Source organism: Hippoglossus hippoglossus, chromosome 1, assembly GCF_009819705.1.
Source record: "Hippoglossus hippoglossus isolate fHipHip1 chromosome 1, fHipHip1.pri, whole genome shotgun sequence".
Lineage (NCBI taxonomy): Eukaryota > Metazoa > Chordata > Actinopteri > Pleuronectiformes > Pleuronectidae > Hippoglossus > Hippoglossus hippoglossus.
This window is the reverse complement of record NC_047151.1, coordinates 28,228,341-28,248,142: the sequence shown is the minus strand read 5'-3', so window position 1 is coordinate 28,248,142 and position 19,802 is coordinate 28,228,341. Positions and strand designations below refer to the sequence as shown.

Sequence of the window (19,802 nt, the reverse complement as noted above, 5' to 3'; positions counted from 1 at the left end):
CTGGATTCTCCTGATGAATAAGCAAATACAATAATAACAGATATTAATCACGTGTGTGTGAGACCAGTGAGCAACAGGAGCCGTCCTGTCAGCTCATAAATAAAATATAAATGTTTCAATTCAACTTCAAGGCCCCGCTGCTACGTCTCTCAGTTCATATTTTAAAAGTGATTCTCCAATTCAACGTCACACTTCCATAAAGTTGGATTAAATTAGAACAATGGTCCGAACTGATGCAGCAGATATCTCCTGACTTTTATTCCCTCGGCTCAAACTCCACAGACGTATGATCCTACATGTTTTATTTGTGTCTCTCTTCACTTTCCCTCTTTGCAATGCAGAGTTTCTGCAGAAGAGTAAAGTGATGGTCATGTCAACAATGTACATTTCATTCAGTTTGTCCTATTCAAGGTTAAATGCTGCCCCCTGCTGTTATTCATCTGAAGCGTCAGTGTGGCTGAGTTTGCCTAAATGCTGTTTATCACCATTATAGGAAACTTTGATATTTACTACGCTGAGAAACTCAGATTTATTAAGTATTTTGTTGCATATAATAATAAACTTTATTTAAATTAATTTAAACTGTTCCTCTCAAAACAAGGTTACGAGATGTTTTACTGCAGCAAACATTAAACACTAAGTCAAAGCCCAAGACAAACATTTAATAAGTTAAATATGATTTAAATATGAACAATTATTTTTATATTTAAAAGTTTAATGACAGAGGAACAATCATTTTTAAAACTGGGATATATTACATTCAGAGAACTTAGATTCTGATTAACATATCTGTAATGTTTATTTTCAACATATTTCCAAATGTAATTCTCTCCATCTCGTCCTATGTTTTAAAATCCAAATCTTTCAGCTGCACAAACATTCCTCCTCTCCACTGTTCTGAGGAACATATTTATGACCAGAATACATATACTTATACATGTATATATATACACTTTAGCATATTTAAGACTTTTTAAGATCTAATCTTCGGGTTTTTAAAAGTTTTTAAGCTTTTTAAAACCAGACAGAAATACATTCCTGGGTGAAAACTACAACTTCATGAGCTTCTACAGCACAAAACCCCAAACCTGGTGTGTGTCTGTGTCTGTGTGTGTGTGTGTGTGTGTGTGTGTGTGTGTGTGTGTGTGTCTGTGTGTGTCTGTGTGTGTGTCTCCTGCTGATGCTCCCTCCTCTCTCGGGCCTCAGCACACAGCATGTTTGTAGTGGGAATAAAGGAGATTATTGGAGCATGATAATCTGACGGAGAAGTTCGAGGGGCCTCGTCGCTGCAGAGCAACATTCACTTCTCACTCGGGACTTTAATGGACTTTCAGACCAAACGAGCACAAACGGCAGAAATGCATCACATCACCGGTTTGTCTACCGTTTCTTGTTTGTGACTAACGGGGAGAGACTCCACTTTTCAGTTATTGGATAATAGGTCAATATTTGTGTCCCAGTTACGGTCTGACCGCAGGAAGCTGTTGTTCATAGTTTAGTTTGACCATAGACAAGAGATTCAGAAGAGCAACATGAATCGGTCATAATTAGCTCTATTAATGTGTTATTAATCTGTCTCCTCCATCTGACCTCACAACAGAAAACACTGCTGAGATATTTCCATATTCAATCAAACCATCAGTCACACAGGAATAAGTCTAAGTATGAGCATCATCTGCAAACAGTGATGCTCATCATCAGTTATTTCACATATATCTTTATTGTTCTCTATAGTCTCGGCCAACGCTTCAAAACTAACATCAAATAAGACAGAGCTGTGAATATCTACGGTTTTACTGACTGCTAGCGCCACCATCAGGTCGGACTGTTCCACATGCAGGTTTCAACAAGTCGAAGACCATCATGAATGAGATTTAAGATAAAGTGCGACAGATGTGAAGGAAGGAGAATTACTGACACTTCCACGTTATTGAAGATCGGTTAAAGAAGCTGAAACGTTGAAGAAGAACAATAAAGACTCTACAAACTTTTCATGATGCCAAAACAATTCTCGAGAAAAAAAGTGCGACCAAATTAGTATTAAATGAGCATTTACTTAAACATATTTAAGACTTTTTAACAAACTTAATACTTTTGAAGGCATATCATTTAGATTATTGAAATTCAAATGAATGAAATTTGGATTTAAGACTTTTTAAGACCTGGTACCAGCGTCACCTTTTGTAATTATCAGGAAACTGTCATCACTAATGTGATTATTTTGCAGGTTTATGAACTGAGATTTATTTCTAATCCATCTGTTGCTTTAATCTCACAGATTTTAAAAACAAATAACTTCTCCCCATGAAAAAATGAAATGATCCGCAATAAAAACAGCATTAAAAATTATAATATTAAATAAAGTCTGTCAGTGAATTTACTTTGACTCTTCCTCGAATGTGTGAATGTCTTTAGAGCCCTTCACTGGCTCAGTGCGCTGGTTCACTGGCGATCTGTTCAGTACTGGGTTTGTGTGTCAGGACTCGGGACACAACTGAAGGTCGGTGGAGAAGGTCACCCTGAAGCAGCCATGACACCGCGCTGGGTATTCTGCCTCTGAGAGGAGTGAATGAATGTTAAGCCCCCCTCCTCCTCCTCCTCCTCCTCTTCCTCCCCCTCCTCCCCTCGCTCTTTAGCCCAGCGGCGGAGAGACAGTACAGGGAGGTCGTTCTTTTCATTCATGCACTCCGTGACCCCTGGCTACAGCCTGCAGAAGATGGCTCCGGGGGGGTTATGGGCCCGGACACACAGGCATCAAGGAGGGAAGTCCTGAATCACAGCAGTTCCGTTGGAAAAGAGAGGAACGTCACAGGGGTCGCACGTCATCGAGTCAGCAGGCACGGCGATTTCACACAGAGCGCCGTGACGTAGCCGAGCTGCAGGGGGGAGGGGGGGGGGGGGGGGGGGGGTCGTCTCCATGTGAGGCAACGCTGAGATCTGTTGCATCAGGTCTCATTGGACATTCAAAAGGATCATGATGTGATGAAATTCATTCATTAATATCTGTTGACAAGCAGATTTTAGTTTTAAAGTCCGACTTATATTTATCTCCACTGAGGAGGTTTATGTTTTCACTGCTTCTCGCCCGTTAGCATCAGACAAAAACACAGATTTTCGTGAAACTTGGTGGAAGGACGGGGACGTGAGCAGAACGACATGTCAGAGGAAATCCTTTCACGGGTCTCGATGATTTCTATCCTTGGAAAGACTTCCTGAAATCCACCTTTTTGACTTGTAGCTGCAAATGCATCAACACAATGACTTCTGGGTGCCGTGGTGATCATCTTCAATAATATCAAGAATAACCTCCGTGCGCAGTGACTTTATAGTTGTGACATCACAAAACTACAGACGTGTTGATGGCTCATTTTAATGTGTGTGTGGGTTTTAAGCTACGTGATGCCTACATTTCCTTGGGAATCAATAAAGTATCCATCTATCTCTCTATCCATCCATCCATACATCCATACATCCATCCATCCATCTATCTATCTATCTATCCATCTATCCATCTATCTCTCTATTCATCTATCTATCCATCTATCTATCTATCTCTCTATTCATCTATCTATACATCTATCCATCTATCTATCTATCCATCTCTCTATCTCTCTATTCATCTATCTATACATCTATCCATCTATCTATCTATTCATCTATCTATCTATCCATCCATCTCTCTATCTCTCTATTCATCTCTCTATTCATCTATCCATCCATCTATCTATCTCTCTATCTCTCTATTCATCTATCTATCTATCTATCCATCTCTCTATCTCTCTATTCATCTATCTATACATCTATCCATCTATCTATCTATTCATCTATCTATCTATCCATCCATCTCTCTATCTCTCTATTCATCTCTCTATTCATCTATCCATCCATCTATCTATCTCTCTATCTCTCTATTCATCTATCTATCTATCTCTCTATCTCTCTATTCATCTCTCTATTCATCTATCCATCCATCTATCTATCTCTCTATCTCTCTATCTATCTATCCATCCATCTATCTCTCTATTCATCTATCTATCTATCTCTCTATCTCTCTATTCATCTCTCTATCCATCCATCTATCTATCTCTCTATCTCTCTATTCATCTATCTATCTCTCTATTCATCTATCTATCTATCTATCTATCTATCTATCCATCCATCTCTCTATCTCTCTATTCATCTATCCATCCATCTATCTCTCTATTCATCTATCTATCTATCTATCTATCTATCCATCCATCTCTCTATCTCTCTATTCATCTATCCATCCATCTATCTCTCTATCTATCTATCCATCCATCTCTCTATCTCTCTATTCATCTATCTATACATCTATCTATCTATCCATCTATCTAATAATGGCTGTGTACATTTCTCTGTGGTTTGATTGCGTTACTTTCCCTTTGTTTTTATATATATCACCGAGTTATGGAACCTTTAACTCCAGCCCTGCAGGTCCCTTTACCGTATTGGAGGCTCTTTTGTGGGATTTGAACCAAGGACCCGTCGACAAGACACACGACTAAAAAAAGATTGTGAAGAAAAATGTGATCAGATGTTTTTTCCAGTTTTCTTTTTGCTTTAGTGATGTTATCACCTTTGCCAACGAGGTTCTGTTTTCACCTCTGTCCGTTTGTTGGCTGGTTGATGTGTACGTGTGTTTTTAATATAAGATATAATATTAGATATAAACAGAGTTTGGTGGAAGGATAAAGTATCCATTACATTCTGGTGTGGACCCAGATCAGGGAAATGTTTTGTGCCTTTCTATGACTTTTATGAATATTGAAAAGAGACTTCTCCATCTTCCCGAGGTCCGGAGTGAACATCAATGCCCAGATATTTCTAATAAGAGGTTTAAATGTTATGATTTCGAAGCAGATACTGTGAGTTGTGGTGTGAAAGTCGCCCTCACGTCCTGCTGAGAGGATTGCGACACTGTGACAGGAGATAAGAAACCGTCAGTCACGAGTCTGCTTCTCTAACGGCAGCGCGTGTCACAGTTTGCATGTGATGCTGCGACGCTGCAGGAGTGTGATGCAGCGGGAAGAGAGGGGGATGACGTCATCATGTGGCGGCCCTGCCCCGCTGCACGTCCACCTCTGGGTGCCATGGCAACGTGGTGGGACGTGGTGGCCGGCTGAGGAACGTCTCTGGCTGCCTGTGCCGATGGCCGCCTGCAGGTTATCATGCAGGAGCAGCTTCCTCCCTCAGCTCAGACCACCCCTCCCTCCCTCTCTCCCCCCCCCTCCCTCACTGCTGTGGGAGAAGCCCCCTCCTCTCCCCTGCTCGGCCAATCAGAGTGCTCGGTGGGGGCAGGGTATAACAGAACCACCACTCCAGTGCAGAGCTGCTGCATCTCCCCAGAGCTAACAGGGAGCCAGCAGCTCAGAGGGAGGAGACACACACAAACCCAGCCTCTGTGTGTGCTTGTGGGTTTCAGTGTGTGTGTGTGTTCGTGCTGTGTGTGGGTGGGTGTGTGTGTGTGTGTGTGTGAGATAGGGGCTGTGAGTGTGTGCCCGTCGCAGACTAGCAGGCACGACCACTGCTGCACTCCTGTTCCACCAGACCTTTTCCCTTTAACCTTGCCTTGTCACGGCGCTCGGCCGCGGCCTGCTTCCTCCTCCGCGTCAGGATAAAGAGGGATCCCTGTGGGGGGACGGCAGCCTTCCTCTCCCTCCTCCTCCTCCACTCTCTCACCGCCTCCTAGTCGCTGACAGCTCCTGGCGGACGTGCAGCCAAGATGATAGCCGCTCAGCTTCTGGCCTACTACTTCACCGAGTTGAAGGATGATCAGCTCAAGAAGGTGAGTGCGAGAGGCTGCGGTGCCTTCGTGTTGGAGAGGAATGTGCGATGTGACGGCGGCCGGGTGGGCGGACATGGACGCCGGTTAACATGGCAGCATGTACATGAGGCTGTGGGGCGTATCAGGCTGGGGGAGGATGGGGGGGGGGATTTGGGAAGTGGAGGGAGGCCATGATGAACTCCACCGGGGATTTGATTGTGTTTTAGTTTGTTCAGGTGGGTTCACAGTGTTGGACATGGTGTCCTTGACGAGGGCTGTGGTCGAGCGGCGGTGGCGACGTGCTGCAGACAGACTCTCGCCATCGAGTGTTTCCGGAGCGTCGGTTGCCAGGGCGTCAGAAGCAGACAGGTGTCTGTGAGCGGCTGCTGGGGAAGTCGTCCCTCCCTCCCTCACCTGCTTCCTCCGCTCCCTCCTTCTTACCCTGCTCTCTCCTCTTCCCTCTCTCCCCTCGTTCCTCCTCGTCATTCTGTTATGTCTGCGGGGGGCAAAGGCGTGAAATTCATCAGCAGAGAAATGTGAGCTGGCTCCAGAGACACTGACCTGAGGATGAGTAGAAACCAGCCACCGGATTGGATGAGAGAGCAGCAAGATGTTCCCGGGAGGGGGAGTGGGCAGAGGTGGAGGGGGAGTGGAGGGGGAGTGATGTCACGCGTGATGTCACTGTGCAGTATTTGCACGTGCCAATGATGAAGTAGGCCGACGTAGCGTAACCTGACAGTTCTGGTGTGAAAGGATGAAAGTTCACTGAACAGTTAAACCCTGAATAAGACTTAATACTTTACTACTTTACTATTATGAGCCTAAATGACCTGAAGAAGAGTGGTGACAGTAAAACACACATTTACAGAACTTTAACCTCTCACACAAAAAGTGGGTTCATCTCCACGAACTGAAAACAGGAAACAATAACCTTTAAAGGCAAAGTTTAGGACAAATTCACATTTAACTATGTTTGATACAAACTGAACACTTGTCCCAGTGTTGCCACAAATACGCCATAATGGCAAAATCACTCAACTTCGAATAAATGTTAGAACTTTACTCAAGAGCGTCTGTATTTAATGTTTATATTATGAACACGTTCTCTATATTTTGTATTTACTTTTATATTCTATTTTATGGCCTATTTTATTATATTTTTATACTCTTTCTCCCTCGTTCTGCTGCTGTAACGAGTGCATCTCCGCGCCGTGGGATCGTTAAAGTTCGTTTTAGAATCCTCGGAACAAGCTGGTAGAGGATGTTAGGGATGTTTCTTGTGCGTATAAAAGAAAGACGTAGAATAACTGAACGATTAAACTGCCTGACCGATGTGTGACGGAGGACGGGAATAGAAAAGGGTCTTGTTTTCTGCTCATTATTTTTAGGAAATCGTCTCCTACGGTGTTTTTACGACCCTCACGTTACATCTGTTTTTTTCTGAGAGGCTAAAAATAGTGACGCTACACAGAGAGGCCTGATGGGAAACAAGTGTGTGGACAGAATAGGCCAGTGTGCCCCATGGCATGCACTGTGTGATTATGTAACAACAACAGTGAGTGTCCAGAGCAAATCCCCCCCCACCCCCAACACACATCCCCTAATTAGATTGCATTAACTGTAATTCAACAATTAAACTGCACAGAGTGGCAGTTTTAGAGCAGCTGATTATTGTGTTGCCACTGTTTTTTAGACATCATGAAAACATGCTCTGGTTCAGAGGCTCAGAGTCAAGGAAGTGGTCACACAACGCGAGGTGTCCTGGCACAAGGGTCGAACTTTGGGTGGAACATTTCAGGGGAAGAGGTCAAATTCTTACCGAGGAACAATGGCCCAGAAAACACCAACGAGCTGGTGGCCAACGTAGCTGAAGTGAAACTGGGGTGGAAGGAGTTATCCTGTGTTTGTGCTACGAATTAAAAATGGAATGGAGAAAACCAACCACAGCGGAAATGTTTCTGTCAGTGGGACTGTGATTATTGTCAGTGAAGTTAAAGTTTAACACGTGGCTATTGTCACGAGTTAATCAGTGACACAGCATGAATTTAAACTTGATGTTACCATGGTTACCGGCACCTGCTTTGCACACTGACTTATTATCCTGAGCGCTGCCTAGACAGGAGGGGAATGTCTTCACCTGTGTGTGTGTGTGTGTGTGTGTGTGTCTGTGTGTGTGTCTGTGTGTGTCTGTGTTCAAAATAACTAAGAGTTTATCTCCAGATGATAACCTTTTGAAACTCATCCGTCAAGATATCTTTGCAAATAATAAAGAGACAATCTAAAGTTTCTCAGAAAGTTATAAACCCCTCGTCCAGATTTATCTTTAAATCAATTGCTGTCTAAACTGTAAATGAACCGTTTTGAATTGTTTTCAATGTGTAGGTTTGTATTTTTGAACAATCCCCGACTCCCTGTGTTTGTGTCTTCGTCCTGGACCTTAGATCGATAAGTACCTGTACTCCATGCGTTTCTCGGACGAGACGCTGAGGGACGTCATGAACCGGTTCCGCAGGGAGATGGAAAACGGGCTCGGCCGTGACACCAGCACCACCGCCACCGTCAAGATGCTGCCCACCTTCGTCAGGTCCATCCCCGATGGATCAGGTAGAGTTTACATCAAGAGTCTCAGGGAATAAAACGTCTTTCCAACTGGACATTAGTAATAATTTAAGATTCATGAGATATGAGGGAAACATTTGCTTGAACGTGCTTCACGACTTAAAGCAAGTATTAAAATTACTTGATTTAGGAGTTGTTGCCAACTTCACTTTTAGACATTACTTGGAAGTTTGCCTCAAAGCAGGTAATAAAAACACATTATTCTTAAATAAGACCCTTTAGTGACCGTTGATGATCGCCCCCTGATGGCTGGCTGCAGTATAGCTGATGAACCCTGCCTCCTTCATGTTATTGGACGTGGACCAAACTAAAAAAATTGTTTCTCAAAGATGTCTTCTGTCATTTCAGGTAGTTCTTATCACAACAGTATTTCCCATGATACAGTTTGTCCTTTAACAACAGGACAGGCTCACGTTGAGTTATAAACCGTCTTTAGTCTGAACTGTAAATTGGTTCATTCTGATCTGTTAAAATAAAAAGGGGCTGATGTGTTAACATAAGCCCCTTTGTGCTCTGGACGTGGACTCAGTAGATCTCCATTGTTTCAGCCTCGGGGGCCAAAGGGTTCAAACAACACAATCACGTGACGTCTTCGTCTCATAACATACAAACACTGACGGATGAAAACCATCTATAACATTGACGTTACAGGAAAACAAAGTGAATCATGCTTTCGTTTCAGGTTCCTTTAATAATCCGGCGGTTACGGGTCAATAAGGAATTTACTGAGGAAACAAACCAAAATAAATATGGAATTAATGAGGATTCTGTGTGTAGATACTGTTTTAAATGTCCTCTGTGGAATCAAACCTCCGGTCAGAACAGAGTCACACCGGTCAAAGTCAAGCATGCTGCCATCTTGCCTCGTCCTTGTTAGTAAACAGTGTCCAAACACAGAAATAACATCAAGTGGCTGTCCTACAAGCCGAGGCCCGAACAAGGAGGGGGACGCCGTCACCTTCCAGCCTTCGCTCATATTATAAATAGCTCCAGGTTTCAACTACAACACAATGTCTGAAGGCAGGAAGCAGAGTTGGAGCCACAGGGAAAAAGCTCGATCAGCTGCACCAGAAACGTTCCTCCTCTGTAACCGGAGCTGTGGTTCAGTGACAGATAATCTCATTCCTTTCCCTCTGAGTGAGGACAACGGGTGAATGAAATCATGGCTGAGCTCTAATGACGTCAGTAAACCTTCCTGTGTACCAGTCTACGAGTAAAAGCTCATAAATGTTAAAAAGACTCATCTGAGTCTTTCCCTCACAAATCCAGTGTAAATCTCATATTTAAACTTTAGTCCGTTTAGATTTGAGTCTGAAACACAACAGAGAACCCACCGACTCGTCAACGCAACTCATGTCTGGGGACGTCGGACTCTACATGTAATGAAAACATTGCAGATGATAATTTAAATAAACACTGTGGGAATCCAGTCAATCCATAAATCACATCATCTTTTACTGGGTGAACTCCTCAAAAGATGCAATTCCAGAGGTTTGCCAACACAACGCTGGAGTAGATTTTCTATTTATATCCACGAGTCGATGGGACTCGACTGCAGGGTCGCGGCGGGACGCGGCTATCACCTGGACACACGCTCTGCACTAAGTCAGTAACACTTGTGTGTGTCGAGCCCGGTCACAGCTCATTCCAGGCAGGTCAAGGGGATAAATAGCACAACGCAGCAAACACTAAAGTCACAGAGTCATGAAATGAAGAACGTTGTTTTGTCGGGAGGACGGATTCTTCCCGACTTGAATCAACACCATAAGGTCACAGGTCAGATCCCACTGCGCAACCGCCCACACGCGTGTTATCGTTTGCATTGTGAGTCACTTCAGATCAGTGTCAGACAAATACAAAATAAGGGTATATAGATAAATTAGGGGGCTTTCCCCTTAATTTTGAAACAGAATTTTCAGTTTAGTCTTAACCAGAATAAAAGGGCCACAGTCCAGACAGGTTAACACTCAGTTTTTAACCAAGACAAAGTCCTGACCGGCACCAGGTTGTGAGTAAATATTTCAGTGGGTGAAATGAAACCAGCTGAATACGTGATGCTGCTTCTCTCGGTGGAGGATCCGTTTACATTCGGGCTTCTTGCCCGGAGCAGCAGACACCTCTGCACCCGGCTGCACGTCCTCTTCACAATAAGAGCTTCAGTGGGAAACGAGCTGAGCTGCTTCCTGCATCTCGGACGTTTCTCTTTTCAGGCCTCAGGTTCCGACGGGTTCAGATCCTACGATCGACTTCAATCATTCCCGATTTTTATTACACACTCGAGACAGATCTACATTATTCAGACAGACAGCTGTGATCTGCATCCAAATAATGGGAAGAGAGAGAAACTGATGGACTTTTCATTGTGCAGCAATACTTTATATATTTATTTACACGTAACCTCATGTTTGGGAATGACAAGAAATCTTCTGGAAATTAAAAACACATTTTCTCCTCGTTAGTAAATGTATTGTGATTTGCTACCGGCCCCTTGGGGATTTGAATTCACTTGTCAGATGGCCTCTTGTATCTGGACCTGTATCCTACTGACAGGTGTGTCTCACAGACCCTTTCATAGGAATCTCTACATGTGTCTGTCGTTCTGTCAGAAAAGGGAGACTTCATAGCGCTGGACCTCGGGGGCTCTAACTTTCGGATCCTGCGGGTGAAAGTGACGCGGGACAAGAAGCAGCCGGTTCAGATGGAGAGCCAGGTGTACGAGACCCCTGATGACATCATCCACGGGAGCGGGACTCAGGTGAGCACACGTCCTCTAGTTTGACCTCTGCCAAGGAGGTGAAGCCCCTCCCACCTGTGAGCAGGATCGCACACAAACTAATTAACGGATTTCCACAAAACATGAGCCAATTAATTAATTGTCATTTTCACCAATTTCCCAAAGGAATCATTCAAGCATCTTGAAAAATAAAAATAAATAAATCAGGTACATTTAGGAGAATTGCTTTAATTGGACTTTTGGACCCTGGTGGAGGGACAAGGTCCACTGAGGGACAAGGTCCACTGAGGGACATTCTAGTTAAATTTACCCTTAACTTTCCAGCCTTGTATTTTAAACCTCAGGGTTCAACTTTCTTTGATTTTTCCTAAACAGACAAAAACAAAATCGATGGCTGTTGCTAAAAACAAGCACCAGACTGTGTTGAACATGTCCTGGTGTTGTAATCCCTTTTATCAACAAAGCCCGACCCGGGTCAGACGGTGGATTGTTTCTACTCAGAGCGCGGCCGCACTGAAGGTCAGGCCGCAGATCACTTTGTGTAAAACTACCTCCGCAGTAACGCTGAGAGCAAAGAGCGCCACGTCAGAACGAGCGCTGACCTACACTGAACCTGCAGAGAACAGCTGGCGGTCGCATTGTAACACGATCACCAAAACATGGACGCCCGGTCCGTGGCTGCGCGATTGGTCCAGAGCAGGACGGAGACGCAGACAGAACAGGACAGATGCTGTTTAGTGAAATGTGGACGGGGCAGCTGCTCAGAAATGTAACGTGATATAAGAACAGGTTTGTTAACAAAGTGGCTCAGATGAACGGGGTGATTTTAGATAAATATAACAGAATATGCTAGTTACAAAGAATGGTTTTAGAGAAGTGCTCAGAAAACGTGAACTGCACACCCGGACATTTTCCTGAAAGTGTCCTAACAGCCCCCCCCCCCGTGTAAAATGTCCAGAAATTGTCAGAGTGAGTCCATGTGAGAAAACAGCAGGAAAATACCTCGATAATTCAAACGAGCGAACGAGGACGTGTTGATGAGGTTTCTTACGCCTGACAGACGTGAAACTGAAAGATAACAAATATCTCAGAATGGAAAAGAGGAGCCGTACTAATTACATTTCTGAAAACAGCTGAAAGAAATCAAGTTGATCACATGATGTTCGTAAAGCTTGTCAATCAATCATGTCCAGACTTTTGAATCCGTCATTCTCTCTTACTCTTACGTCAACTGACTGCTGATGTTTTCTGAATGAAAGTCGGGGTGATGATGAAGTAGTGAGTGTGCGGTGCATGTGAGACAAAGTCTTATATTAAAAGTGAAGTGTCTAATGTTTGTTAGTTCCACCGTCTCGTTATATATATATTTAACACAGCTGTTTAAATGTCCTCTGTTCGCAGCTCTTTGGTCACGTCGCAGATTGCCTGGCTGATTTCATGGAGAAGCAGAAAATCAAGGACAAAAAGCTTCCTGTCGGACTGACCTTCTCTTTCCCCTGCGCCCAAAGCAAACTGGACGAGGTAAACATGTATATAACGTGTTGTGTATTTCCTCTAAACGTGCTCTGAAAAGCGGCCAAATGTCCTTTTTGATGATGTAGATAGAAAGACTACTAAGTCTGGTCTCTTATGAAACCAATTGTTTTACAGGCGGTCTTAGTGACATGGACGAAGAAGTTTAAAGCCAGTGGCGTTGAAGGAATGGACGTTGTGAAGCTTCTGAACAAGGCCATCAAGAAACGAGGGGTGAGGGTTTTTTCCTTTTCAACTATTCTACAGATTAGTTTGTCCCATGATGGAACAGTTGTGGTGGAAGAGACCAAACAAAGCTGCAATTTGGGGTTTTGTCTTGACAAATCCTGTTTTTTTTTCCCCAGGACTGTGACGCCGACATCATGGCGGTGGTTAACGACACGACCGGCACCATGATGACCTGCGGATTTGACGACCAGCGCTGTGAAGTGGGCATCATTATAGGTGAGGACAGTCGATCCCACAAACTGATGTGACAACACGTCATTGCGGTTCGTCAGTGAGAAACGTACTTTCTCACGAGATCTAAAAACCTTAAACAAGCTTGTCAAAGCACCGTGAGCACAGTTCTACATGTGAGGGCGCCAAAGGTATCATAACCTGACTGGCATTGTTGAGTCAATACCCTCAACCTCCTCCAGAGAGCATACGTAATGTGAATCACACGGCTCTGCCTCCATTCAGGGACGGGAACCAACGCCTGCTACATGGAGGAGCTGCGTCACATTGACCTGGTGGAGGGAGACGAAGGCCGGATGTGCATCAACACCGAGTGGGGGGCCTTCGGGGACGACGGGTCCCTGGAGGACATTCGCACAGAGTTTGACCGCGAGATCGACAGAGGTTCCATCAACCCAGGGAAGCAGCTGTAAGAATTCTCCTTTGAAAACTCAAGTTTTAGTTTTTAGCAGAAATCTTTTCTGCAGGAAAGCTGGATGTTGACATGTTTCTGATCAGCCACATCAGCACATTTTGACAAAGTGGTCTGCTTGAATTCGTGGGGATGCTGTTGTTGTCTTAATGTGTAACGAGCATGTTTTCTTTTACACACTATTCTAGAAAAGATCGATTTTTGTTCCTGAAGCGCAACCACATTGTTATGTAACAGAAAAAGAGTTCCTCCTGTCCGTGATGCATCAGCTGACACAAACCGGTTCCTTCCCTGTGCTCAGGTTCGAGAAGATGGCCAGTGGGATGTACATGGGAGAGCTGGTCCGACTCATTCTGGTCAAGATGGCCAAAGAGGGCCTGCTGTTCGAGGGACGGATAACCCCCGAGCTCCTGACCAAAGGGAAGATCGAGACCAAACACGTCTCTGCCATCGAAAAGTGAGTGAGCAGAACGACTCAGTCCTGCAGGTGCATGGACGGCATTCTGAATAATGACGAATCCCTCTAATTTTAGGACTAAGGAAGGACTGAAGAAGTGCATGGAAATCCTGACCAGGCTCGGGGTGGAGCCGTCGGATGAAGACTGCCTGGCCGTGCAGCACGTGTGCACCATCGTGTCTTTCCGTTCGGCAAATCTAATTGCATCCACACTGGGAGGCATCCTCTCTCGCCTAAAGGAAAACAAAGGAGTCGCTCGCCTGCGCACCACCGTGGGCATCGACGGGTCCCTGTACAAGATGCACCCGCAGTGAGTACTGCTTCATGCAGGAGGCCGAGGGAGAGTTAAACACAGAAGTGATGCTCCCATGATGCAGCGTCTTCATGTTTGACGTTCAAGAACAACAAAGCGAGAATTAAACGGCAAATACAGAGGTTGGAAATCACAGCAAGGAAATAGTTCAGATAAATCCTTCAAACTAGATCATCTGACGAATAGAGGAGTTTTAAATAATATCTCCAAACTCACTTCTGTTTTTAATTTAGGTTCATTTATAAAACCCAAGTGATTTGCTGATTATTCAGCTTCAATTGAATCTCAGTAAAATCAAATCATGACCTTATTTTACAAGAGTAATGATTCTGAACAAAAACTGACATTTACTTCTTTAGGTTTTGTATCTGGACTCAAACAATAAAGCATAATTTAATGGACAACACTGAAATACGGGTCATTGATGAGATTACATGAGATTATGCCATATTATGATGACATAAATCCAGATTAATATCAAGGTCAATGACTTCAAAGACATCGACCGGCTCCATTAAGTCATGTGCTGGATTTTACATTCAAGAATATGTCGGATACATCTTTTCTGTGAAGTTCTGTACGAGTTTGTCTTCATATAGAACTGAGATAAATCAATGGAGGTGAGAAACAGAGTTAATAAAATCCTCTCAAATACTGCACAGCATCTTCCCCCTGTCAAAGAGTCTGTGACGGTTTGGATTCGGTTACATAAGTGACGCCTCTCTCTTGACTGTGGATGTCTGCTGCTCTCTGCACAGATACGCTCGCCGCCTGCACAAGACGGTGCGTCGCTTGGTCCCGGACTCAGACGTGCGCTTCCTGCTGTCTGAGAGTGGGAGTGCGAAGGGTGCTGCCATGGTAACGGCGGTGGCGTACAGGCTGACGGAGCAGTCGCGCCAGATCCAGCAGACGTTGGCGGAGTTCCGGCTGAGCAAAGCGCAGCTGTTGGAGGTGAAGAAACGCATGAGGGCCGAGATCGAGAGAGGCCTGAAGAAGGACAGCCACAAGGAGGCTGCCGTCAAAATGCTGCCCACCTTTGTCCGAACTACACCGGATGGATCAGGTGATTAGAAAGATGAAGTTGATATTATTCTAGTAAAAATACCATTTACTGGCTTTACATCACAGAGTAGAAGCTACGTGAAGAACGCAGGGGAAAGTATTTGTAACGTCAACAAGTCACTTTAATGGGATTCGAGACATTGCTGCGGTTTATTGATCAGATCTGTCGAGTTCTCGTTAACATGCGACTGTGAAAGAAAGATGGACGACATGAGGGCTTCCCAAAGGTCCCTCAGTCTCACTGGGCCCCCTGGTGGCTGGCTGCAGTATAGGCCATAAATAAGCCTCCTGATGCGGACTGAGATTTAATGATTGACAGCTGACTTGTGATTAGTTGAGCGTGAGTAGCGTTAGAATCTCACAACCCCCCCCCCCCCCCCCCCCCCGATCGCCGCTGTGTAGACTTTGGCTCAGAATTCGTAAAATGACAGAGTTCGTGGGAGGAGGTGGAGACGTGTCGTCCATCTTGATTTACACTATGACCAGGAGGCAGAGCGGGTCACTCACTAACGGGAAGGTCGGTGATCCGATCCTCTGCTTTTCCAGTCTGCACGTAGAAGTGTCCTTGATGCTGAACCCCATATTGTCCATCAGTCCATGAAGACCAGAAAAGCAGTACTTATAAGCAGTTCTTCCATTTACATCAGGTTTCAATGTCTCACATCAACAAAGTGCTAAACAACTCGAACTGAACGTGTCGTCCTGTGTTCGAGTCACCGGAGGCTTTACCACTTGGCAGTTTTCCAACATTCAAGACGAGACAAGACGCAGACGAAGCAAGAACAAGAGAATCCGGCTCCTCTGCATTATTTAAAAAAGATCCACAGTCCGCCCCCGTCACGCCATCATCAGATTAACCCTCCATTGCTTATGGTTTACAACTAATGACAGTGGAGAGGATTAACGTCACAGACCTGTTCAGACAAGAACATGACCATTTAAATCCAAGAGGAAATGCCTCGTATTTTTATTAACAAAGCTTTAAACGTTCCTGCTGTAATGAAAACCTGCGAATCATTATTAACTTTTGATGTTCAAATCCTGTGTTTTACATTTCAAAGTTAAAAAGTCGACTCCCTGGCAACAGATTAAGATCTGCTGCTTCTCAGGCTAACGAGAACGTTCTTGTAAACACAGAGAACGGAGATTTCCTCGCTCTGGACCTCGGAGGGACAAACTTCCGTGTGCTTCTGGTGAAGATTCGCAGCGGGAAGAGGCGGTCGGTGGAGATGCACAACAAAATCTACGCGATTCCCATAGAGGTCATGCAGGGAACTGGAGAAGAGGTAATGAGGATTTCTCACGTAAAATCGTCTTTTCGGCTTGGAAATAGATTTAATTCCGTGCTGTACTTTTTGACGTAGATTTATTCCCATTTCTATTCACTATAAACCACATTTGGAGGACGAGTCTATACAAATCTGTGTGTTTGTGGAGTTTGACAAGTGGAAACCAACACGTCTCTCACCATAGAAACCAAAGTATGAGCAAAGCAAACCATATCTCTACGTTTGTTAACCGCTAACAGCATCTCTCTCTTTCCAGCTCTTTGACCACATTGTGCACTGCATCTCCGACTTCCTGGACTACATGGGAATGAAAAGTGCTCGACTGCCGCTCGGCTTCACCTTCTCCTTCCCCTGCCATCAGACCAGCTTGGACGCAGTATGTTCTCCACAGATTGCCCTTCCATGATTTAGTCAGGACGAGCCGTTCTGCAGACGATTATCGCGTGTCGTGCTTTTGGCAAAGAGTTTATTTCAACGCTGTAGATTTTGTCCTCAGTGAGACTTGTATGCTCTGCAGGGGATTCTCGTAACCTGGACCAAAGGCTTCAAGGCCACAGACTGCGAGGGCGAGGACGTGGTGGAGCTTCTCCGGGACGCAATCAAGAGGAAAGAGGTAATGTGAGACTTGTATTAGAACTGCAGCAACACAGACAACAGCACAGTGTGCCCACGGCCTTCATGATGTTCACTGTGACGTTAACGTGCTGCCACAGTAAAACAATTATTCCCACTGAGAAAGAAACTGTTTTTTAAAAGTCTTTAAAAGGAACAATATTAAATAATTAAAGCTTTTACCATTTTCCTGCTCATTAAAATTAATATCTGCTGCTTTGCTGATGCAGTTCTCATATCAAATCATCTTTAACCGTGTTCATCGATGTTATTAAGTGATTTCAGATCCTAAGTGCTTTGACTTGGTGCCGTCCGCTCACTGTGTTTCTACTGCAGAGAGCTACTGGTTCATTTTGATAAAGTAGAGAAATTAAACTGCTCAGGAACAATCGTAAATAATGTGGCGATGCAAAATGAAATGTTTAATAGAGCAACATCGTATTGGGTGTCTGCAGGTTAAAGTTAAAGTTAACCTTTTAAGACGATGATGAATGATATTTAAGACCTTTGTCAAGTAAGACAGATATGAAGATTACTGAAGAATACATAACTAAAGATAAGGTGAAGTAGTCCAAATTAACTTTTCATATTCAAATGTGATCATTTTGAGATTCTTACATTGATTTCACACTTTTAGATGGAGAACCCAGTAAGTATTAAGTGACTGTAAATCAGTAGCTGGCAGGTAAAGCATTGAGGACCTGGAGCCGTGTGTGGTTATTGTGGCAAACAGCATGTGTTGTAACACTGGGAAGCTTCTCTCAGAGGAAGAGTGTGTCTTTGAGTGTCTGCTCGTTTCGACTGAGACTCACCACAGTGATGACAAACATGATCCTGTGTATTCTGTGAGTGTGGCGGAGCTCGTGACACAGCTTGTGTATTTGTTATGGATTCAGCCTGTGGAGGAATGTGAGTGAAGCGCATGCTGCTCCGTGTGGTCAGATATTAATCTCTCTGTCAACACGCCCTTCCAATTGTCGGACAGAGAACATGGAATTAAAATTGCTGTAATGCACAATGGAAACATGAATAAAGGATTTAAGTAATAATCTGATATTTTGTGCCTTGCAGATCAAGAGAAATAAAACAAACCGCGTCTCTGCTGGATTATAACACAAAGCATGAATCATGAATCGTGAGATTGATGGAAACGCGTATGTGTTGTTTCATCGTCCCTCGCAATGAGACCAGTTTTTCTTGTGTTTTAGGAGTTTGAGCTGGATGTGGTTGCCATAGTGAACGACACAGTGGGGACGATGATGACTTGTGCATACGAGGAACCCACTTGTGAGGTGGGACTGATCGCAGGTGAGTTTTAAACAACTGCTACTTGAATCGAAAGCTGTTTCCACACATGGACTCTAGAGAAGTTTCTGTACTTCATGTGTTTAAAGTGTCAGTTCAGTGTGGAGGTTGATGGACTGTTTGCCGCGTGTGTCCTCTCAGGGACCGGCAGTAACGCCTGTTACATGGAGGAGATGAAGAACATCGAGACAGTGGACGGAAATGAGGGGCGCATGTGCGTCAACATGGAGTGGGGGGCGTTCGGAGACAACGGCTGTCTGGATGACATCAGGACGCAGTACGACCAGGCGGTGGACGAGAACTCACTCAACGAAGGCAAACAAAGGTCAAAGGGTTTTAAATGTTAAAGTATATCTTAGTATTTGAACACTTCTACTGTCCATGTTGAACAGGTCGTAGCAGTTCTGTAAAAACAATCATCCTGCCAACTCTTTGAATTTCTTTAACGGGTTTTCTGTCAATCTTGCCGCGATCTAAAGATTTGTCTCCTTGTCTTTTATGGCCAGATACGAGAAGATGTGCAGCGGCATGTACCTGGGAGAGATCGTCAGGCAGATTTTGATCGATTTGACCAAGCGTGGCTTCCTCTTCCGGGGACAAATCTCAGAGACGCTGAAGACCACGGGCATCTTCGAGACAAAGTTCCTGTCGCAGATAGAGAGGTGAGTCGCACCGGTTATCTCGAGGCAGACAAATCAAGACTATGTCGAGTATTTCAAGGTAAAAACCAAACTATAATGAGGACGTATAAGAAAGGAAGCACTTCTAAACTTGATAAAAACCTGTGCAGGACACAAGTGATGAAAACCAGAAGACGAGAATGTCTCAGTTAATGCTCCCGGGACAGACTCTTTTTCACACTGTTCCAGAAACATTACCTTCCTGGGACGTGGGAGGTAAAATAATTTCATGGGAGCTTTAACTTGTCTGCAGAGATTCTCGTCTTCTTAAAACCAAACTTTTTGTAGCACTCTGTCAGTTGCGGTATATATATATATTTTCTCATTTTAAGCCAAAGAAAGTTGTATTAAAGTGAACGCACCACATCTCTGCTGGTTTTATCCTTTAACCACTGTTGGATATAAAACATCTGAAACGTTAAATATCTGCTCGTATCTGTTTATACACAATCTGTGATGAAAACACGCCAAACAGCTGCTATGATTGAGAGGATAACTGCATGAAAGCGTGTGCTTAAGCAGCATTGTTCACAGAAAAGTAG

At 44.2% G+C, this 19,802-nt stretch overlaps 1 protein-coding gene and 1 long non-coding RNA gene across 5 annotated transcripts in view; one reads left to right on the top strand and one right to left on the bottom strand.

Moving 5' to 3' along the window:
• The first annotated feature begins 2,599 nt into the window (after positions 1-2,599).
• The window catches only part of LOC117769057 (hexokinase-1-like), a 19,485-nt gene continuing 2,282 nt past the window's right edge, over positions 2,600-19,802 (top strand). The window contains exons 1-17 of one of the 3 annotated variants that reach the window (XM_034597766.1): positions 2,600-2,614; positions 5,631-5,806; positions 8,227-8,389; positions 11,011-11,159; positions 12,540-12,659; positions 12,789-12,884; positions 13,016-13,115; positions 13,356-13,539; positions 13,844-13,999; positions 14,076-14,309; positions 15,071-15,375; positions 16,512-16,660; positions 16,920-17,039; positions 17,181-17,276; positions 18,484-18,583; positions 18,722-18,905; positions 19,087-19,242. In XM_034597766.1, coding sequence (XP_034453657.1) covers positions 5,744-5,806; positions 8,227-8,389; positions 11,011-11,159; positions 12,540-12,659; positions 12,789-12,884; positions 13,016-13,115; positions 13,356-13,539; positions 13,844-13,999; positions 14,076-14,309; positions 15,071-15,375; positions 16,512-16,660; positions 16,920-17,039; positions 17,181-17,276; positions 18,484-18,583; positions 18,722-18,905; positions 19,087-19,242 — 2,375 coding nt within the window. In that variant the 5' untranslated portion in view covers positions 2,600-2,614; positions 5,631-5,743. Of the gene's footprint in view, positions 2,615-5,320; positions 5,807-8,226; positions 8,390-11,010; positions 11,160-12,539; positions 12,660-12,788; positions 12,885-13,015; positions 13,116-13,355; positions 13,540-13,843; positions 14,000-14,075; positions 14,310-15,070; positions 15,376-16,511; positions 16,661-16,919; positions 17,040-17,180; positions 17,277-18,483; positions 18,584-18,721; positions 18,906-19,086; positions 19,243-19,802 lie in introns of those variants that run through there. The other 2 variants (XM_034597681.1, XM_034597857.1) reach the window with 2 other exon arrangements.
• LOC117769329 overlaps positions 8,277-19,802 on the bottom strand; it is a 17,613-nt gene continuing 6,087 nt past the window's right edge. The window contains exon 3 of one of the 2 annotated variants that reach the window (XR_004615197.1): positions 8,277-8,409. This is a non-coding gene — a long non-coding RNA (uncharacterized LOC117769329). Of the gene's footprint in view, positions 8,410-11,102; positions 11,214-19,802 lie in introns of those variants that run through there. The other variant, XR_004615201.1, reaches the window with a different exon arrangement.